The sequence below is a fragment of the Amphiprion ocellaris genome, chromosome 5 (genome assembly GCF_022539595.1).
Source record: "Amphiprion ocellaris isolate individual 3 ecotype Okinawa chromosome 5, ASM2253959v1, whole genome shotgun sequence".
Taxonomy (NCBI): domain Eukaryota; kingdom Metazoa; phylum Chordata; class Actinopteri; family Pomacentridae; genus Amphiprion; species Amphiprion ocellaris.
This window is the reverse complement of record NC_072770.1, coordinates 4,159,657-4,166,591: the sequence shown is the minus strand read 5'-3', so window position 1 is coordinate 4,166,591 and position 6,935 is coordinate 4,159,657. Positions and strand designations below refer to the sequence as shown.

Here is a 6,935-nt window from a genome sequence, read left to right as displayed (position 1 = left end):
TGGTTTGACAAATCAGTGAAAAGATCGAGAACTTTGGAATTTATGCAGATCGTTGACGTTATAAATAAGTGTTTAATTATGAATGTGATTGAGCGACTTAAACAAAGTAAAAGCTCTGTGAATTTACCGAAGTTCCCAACAGGTTTTGTTTGCTAGTGTCTGAATTGCACTTTAAATGTACACACCAGATTTAAATATGACATTTTATATGGTAAAGACAAATAAGCAACATGCTAATGCTAGTGAATCTTACTCTTACCGTATGCTCAAGTTCTCTGTCAGTGTATAAGAAAAACAGGCTTCCCAGCTCTCATTTTCACTTTTAATTACATATTATAAAAGTGCTTTCTTTTAAATTCCACAAATTCAAATGAACAAAGAATAAAAGACTAAAATAATTTATGATACAATAAGAAAAGTATTTACATTTAAAAAAAAATAATTTGTACAATGTTTAAAACACACAGAAAAAAAACATTACAGCCCCGACTGTAGCCAGGCAGAGGTAGGTTTGCTAAGTTTACAAAAATAAAAGAAAGAAATCATCCCTGCTGTCTTGTTAAAACTTCACTGCATCCTCAGAAGGCAGTTATCTGACTGAACCACGACAAAATGAAAATTTAAACAAAGATGAGGAGAAAAAGGATTTTAAGCTTCCCTGAAAAACTACCTGTCGTTGAAAGAAGACAACATTTTCACGAGACAGCAACATAATCAAACAAAGGAGACAAGGAGTACTGAACAAAATGCATTTCAAGGCAAAGCAGGTTCTTAAAATAGCAAAATCCTCTATTCTCATTCCTACAAACCAGTTTCTGTTAAGTCTTCTTAGACTCAAGGAGGAAGAACTCTTAATAAAAAACAAGATGCATTAAGACATTTGATAACCATGTGCCCATGTTTTTCCATTTGCACATTTCATTATAAACAGCATAAGGGATAACAGTGGCAAGTACACGTTCTACAAAAATGCCTGATATTTAAATAATCCAGGCTCCTGATGAACACATACAGCCATAAACGTTACTTTGTACAGTCCTAAGATATTACTTGGTGTTACAGCTCTCTTCAGCGGCCACTTTGTCTCCATGTGAGTTCAACTGGGCATAAAACAATACCAGTGAAAGTAATTCATCGTTTGCAACACAGGAATGTTGGTCAAAGTCAGCGGCCCTTGTTAATGTAAAAAGCAGTTTCATGAAAAAAACATTTTGTTGTCGAATCTGTGCACAAAGTGAGATAAAATTGTAGCTGAAATACAAGATACTCAAGGATCTTATCAAAAAAGATGTCTTGTTCTGAAAAAACTTATCCCAGTTACTTTTAGCAGGCGTACAACAATGGCCACTGACTAATGAATCACAATGATATTTATTTACTGACACATATGAGTGTTTTGTTACTCATGGAATAGTCACAAGTGACTATTCCATGAGTAACAAAACTAATTGTCATAGTATTGCTGCTGTTTCAGCATCCTCCAACCAGAACCTTTAAATAATATGCCACGACATGCAAGAATAAAATGTTGTGACAAGGTTTTCTGTGCCAACTTTGGCTGCTTTGCTACAGTAGCGCAGCTTACAGTTCACTCTCCACAAAACCTGAATGCTGTTTAATATGGCTACCTTTGAACTCAAACAATTCTTTATACAGAAATCAACTCAAGAAAGCACGCACGCGCACACACACACGCACGCACGCACGCACGCACACACACACACAAACACACACACACACACAAACACACACACACACACAACTGATGGTGAACTGAACTGAGGCTGCGCATTGTTATGTCAACAGTATCAAAGCTGGTCAATACATTATTGTCATTAATACATACTACCCTGGTAACAGAGCAGCGTTGGGCCCATGGATCCGCCTGAGGTCAGACAGGCTGAACGCACACTGAAGAAGCTTCATCCTGATCAAACAGCACTAGAACTGGAATTTAACAGATGTACAGTTGTCCAAATAACGTCAACGCCACCATCAAACACCTGTCAGAGTGGAGGGATCACTGGTTAATATGGCTACAAGACATCCTGAAAACAACATTCAAGTTTCATTCAACTGCTCAACACTGAACAATTCTGGCTTCTCATTGTTTGGACCAACAGGAACTTCTGGCTTATTTCACTTGAATCTGTGCCATTTGGCATCCTCAAAGTAAAGACTCAGATGTAATGAGCCAAAAAAACAACAATAACAGATGATATTGTCCTTATCTTTCAGTGTGCATTCAGCTAAAACAAAACAAAAACAACAACAAAAAAGTCTGCACACTCCATCTTTCTTTTATCTTTTAAAAAACACCCTACACTCTACAACAGTCAGCAGTCAAGGCATGAGAATGATCAACTCTGAGGCAATGAGTGTGTTGTGTTCAATGTCCAGGGAAACTGTGTGTGTTTGAGAGAAAACACAGTCCAGACCTATTGATACCATAAAGTCTTTAAAATGTGACATTTTGTGTGCTCTTTACAGCACGATGAGCCATCCTTTAACCCCACCCATGCCCCTATCTTTGTACAAAGTCTTTTCCCTCGTCCACCCTCCTCCCTCACTCCCCCACAATGTCTTTAACACCGAAGCTCCATTAGCTGTGGAGCGCCGCGAGCCTGGCTTTCAGCTCTTCCTGTTTGGCTTTAAGTTTGTCTCTCTTGGCTTGCAGTCTGTGGCCCTCACCCTCCAGGCCATAGATGCAGTCCCTGGCCTTCTTCAGGATCACCACTTTGGATGCCTTGTCATTGTGTGACAGCTCAGGCACGTTGTCACGCAAGCGCATGAAACAGTTCTTCAGTTCGTTGCGGCGCTGTCGCTCCATCACGTTGTGCGTCCGTCGCCGCTCCTCCTCATCCTCAGTCTCTGTTGAGTTTCTTGACAAGTGGTGGTACCGTGACGACGACGATGACGAAGAAGACGACGAGCTGCGGGATGAGTGGTGGAAGCGCAATGTGCCGTCACTCCCTCTGGAGCGCTTGTTGGATGAAGGTGGTGGTGAGGCAGGGCAGGGAGCCGCGTAGTTGTGCTGCAGCTGGATCTCAAAGTGGTGACGTTGGAGAGCTCGCTGTTCTTCCTCTTGCTTCTGCTGGCGGACAGTCATGTCCGCCAGTGAGGGCAGAGGGGAGGGGCTGGAGGAACAGCGCACAACTGTCACCACGTCAATTTCCTCCTCTGTCAGATAAAAAGAAACAAAAGGCAGGTTAGATGAGATTTTTTTGGTCCAACCCTCTTTTCTAACCCCTGTGGTAATTTTAACCGCTTTGAGTTCTGTGCTGTGACGACATTCCAGAGTAGCACTGACACCACAAACATAACAGTGTCGACACTGCACACAGCACACCATGTGGGCTTAGCTTACACACAGTCAGTGATGAAAATCTGTCCTTGTACTGTAAACAGTCAGAAACATGTAGAACAGAAGAGAAAGCCTTTCTTGCCATTATACAAAGTACAGCAAAATTTAAAGAGCCGCTCCCTAAGTTCACCAACAATATACGCTCTAAAAGAAACTGCTAACTGTAACAGTAAATACAAAAACGTGCGTAGCTTGAGAGCGAATTAGATAAAATGTAAAAATTCAGAAAAATGAAAGTTACCAAATTTAAACAGTGAGTAACCCTATAAAAGACAATTGAATAAATGTCAGTCTATTATTTCACTTCTGGTTTACAGCCAGGGATGCTGCAGGGCTCAATTTGGTAAAATGACTCATTAGATGTTAATGGATGAAACCACAACTGTTAGCACTGAACATGACTCACACACTCACACACAGTCAAATACCTCCCCTAAAAGCTTTCATCTAATCATGTCAGTCAACAACTAAGCCCCACCCACGCCTCAATAACATCTCCAGGCATAAAGGCTTGTGCAGATTACAGGTAGGCGGCTGGTTCACAGATAAGCAAAGTGCAAAGAACAGTTAGAGCTCAGTGTCACTAAACATTAACAGTGAATTATCAATGAGATGCCAGTGAAGCTGTTCCAGACGAGGACAAGGCAAAAAATGAGACTAAAACCTAACCTGATTATTAGCACTAAAACACAAGATGAATTTAAAAAGGCGGCATTTGGGTAAAATATAGACAAGTCCACATCTGCTAGCTAAATGTAAATTTTGAGTGAAAATCATGAACGTAAAATGAAGATAAGTTCTAAACTCACCAGAGTCACTGGATGAATATGTGGACAACTCGCCACCAGTTGATCCATAGTCTGAAGTGGCCTCGCTTGGCTCCTGAGCATCCATCAGATTCTGGCAGTCAAGTGTGGAGCCTGCAATCTCCTCAAAGATGCTGGTGTCGATGTCCGACAGCAGCGGGCTCGAGCCAAGCATGGTGGAGACCAGCTTCTCCTCCAGACTCTTGTCCGATGCCAAGCACCGCCACAGGCAGTCCTCGCCGCCCTCGTCCAGAGGGGAGCAGGGTTGACTGGGTTCACCCTCCTTCTCTGCAGCATCGGAGTGGAAGAAGTCACAGTTCCAGTTGAGCTGCATGTCGTGGTCCTCCAGAAGAATGTCTGACACATAGCTCAGCTGGTCCTCCTTGGACAGGGGCTTGCTGTCACAGAGCCCTGCCTTCATGGGGGGAGACTGAGGAGGAGTCGGCAGCGACTGGAGGTCCTTCATCAAACTCTGGCAGAACTCATCGTCAAACAGCAGCGGCTCTGAGTAAAGCCAGTCCTGCGACTGAGAGAAACTTTGCAACATGTTTGACTGCAGAATCTGCGAGAATCAAAAAAAACAAAAGAAACTAAAATCAGACAGGAGTGGAGCTTATAAATTTAAAATCCAGAGAAGCTGATCCAGTAGTGTATGTAAAGCAGGGCAACGTTTACGGGAGTGAAGCCCAAGAGCAGCAGTAGGTGTTGTAGTGAAAGTTTAAACCAGTTTTTCCACACTGAGCCCCCAACCGGCAACGTGTCACCTTTTTATCTGTGTTTACATCACTATAGCCACGCCCCGCTGGTCCTGGGGAGGCCCATAAATCACCCCAAAGATTACCACCCCCTGCCCATGACATCATAGGAACAGCTGGGAGAGACAGCAGCAGAAACTCAACACCTCTTTCCACAATTTACATTTTTCTTTCCCTGAAAGCTAATAAAAACTACCATAAAACAAGCCCTGCTGCTTCTAGGCTGACATAGAAAACTATACTCCACAGGAAAAAAGATAGATGGATTTTGCTTCTCCTTTGTTGTTGTTCAACATTTCTAACCTCTGCTGCTGTTTCACACACATGCACTCAAACCCTTGAGCAACCCCACAGAAAAATCACTTTCACAACTTCATTCAGGAAAAAAAAAAGCTGCTTTGCTCAGCAGAAAGCCTGAGGGGATACTGTAAGATGACACTAACCAATCAGTGCACATGCTGCCTTATGGCTGCTGTTAGAAATGACTGTTTGTAACCACAAAAACTTTAAAATAACACCCTATAAAAATCTATTTATCATTAAACAAACACAACTGGAGCAGGAGACTGGCAGATAGCTGTTTTCAGAAGGAAAGGTGAGTTTCTAATATAATATTCCTATGAAGTCTGATGGTATGTGCATGTATAGCAGGCTGTGTTGGGAGAACAAAGCAGCAGTGTGTGTAGCAGAAACACTCTGGGACTTAAAGGCTGGCTTTCTTTACCATCACAGCCTGGGAAACCGAAGCCAAAGCTTAAATACAGATCAGTCTGCACCTTGTCAAGACAGTAAAATAAGTCATTAATAGTGTTTATGATGGTATCTACCGCAGTCAACACAACACAAACTACACATGAATGCATTTGATTAAATGTACCTGCAACCAAGCACAGCTGGTAGTTGGGAAAAAACAACCGAAAAATATGACTTTCTAAACGACGTTTGCATTCAGATTTCTGCTGCCTTCAGGTCAGTGAATGCACCACACTCAATTTAACTGCTTATATATAGAACATCATGTGTCGTGACTATTTAATTGCATTTATCAAAATGACTTATGCACAAATACAAAATTCAGCATGCAACAATTAATTTCTGTGTGAAATATCAACGCTAAATCTCCAGGAAAAGCTCCATTACGACTCAAAACGGTGACCGGCAGTGAGGGTCATTTAAACTCCGCATGGGTAGAACGGTGCCGGGTCTCCACGTGAAACCCGGCACTCCTTTTTTATTCTTACTCTAAAGTACAATTTGAACCACAAACACAATAAAGACAGGCACTAACGCACTGAACATGAGTCTAGCAACAATTCGAGGTGCTACACATGTCAGTTAGCGGACATTAACCCCGGTCCACCCTCATGCGTACCTTTAACCGTCCTTAAAGGAGAAGGAATTCACAAGGAAGAAGAGCAGAAATATGTCCGAAATATCCAATTAAGTCCACGGCGAGAGAAAAGAAACTACAGATTTCTGTTTGATTCTGACTTTCTTCGTGTAAAATTAAAGTTAGAACAGGGAAGCATTGTGTGTATCTCCGTTTTCTTCTTTTCTTCCTCCGCTACGATCAGACAGAGTAGGTGTGGTCGTTGGGGTCGCTGGGTTTATATAACCGCGGCACGACATTGTCCTTCCGCCGCCGCCAAAATCGCGCCAAAACATCAAAACCAACACCGGGCTGATGTTGGTGTTTAAATCCACAGCCCGTTTATCCGCTCAGAGACGCCTTTTCGATTTAGTCCGCACGGAAAAACCACAAGCGACGGCGAATTCTGTTGATATTGTCGAAGTCAGGGACTATGTTGTCTACCCCTCCGCCATCCCTCCGCCATCCCTCCGCGACACGCGGAGTGATACGACACAGGGAGGGATTCCAGGAAAATGGTGGCGGGTAAAAGTTGGGACAGAAACACACGTGGACTGTGAGAAGAAGCCGGGTGTCTTGCGGCCCGCCTGTCTGTCTGTCTGTTCGTCCTGCCTCGTGGTCAGTAAGAAAGTGAGGACGAC

General features: G+C 42.9%; 1 protein-coding gene across 1 annotated transcript; it reads right to left on the bottom strand.

Moving 5' to 3' along the window:
* Nucleotides 1-308: 308 nt before the first annotated feature.
* Nucleotides 309-6,507, bottom strand: mych (myelocytomatosis oncogene homolog). Its single transcript, XM_023262179.3, has 3 exons — nt 6,298-6,507; nt 4,174-4,732; nt 309-3,180 (listed from the first exon to the last, which is right to left on the bottom strand). The coding sequence occupies exons 2-3, from the start codon at nt 4,715-4,717 to the stop codon at nt 2,603-2,605; spliced, it is 1,122 nt and encodes a 373-aa protein (XP_023117947.1). The 5' UTR covers nt 4,718-4,732; nt 6,298-6,507; the 3' UTR covers nt 309-2,602.
* Nucleotides 6,508-6,935: the final 428 nt, after the last annotated feature.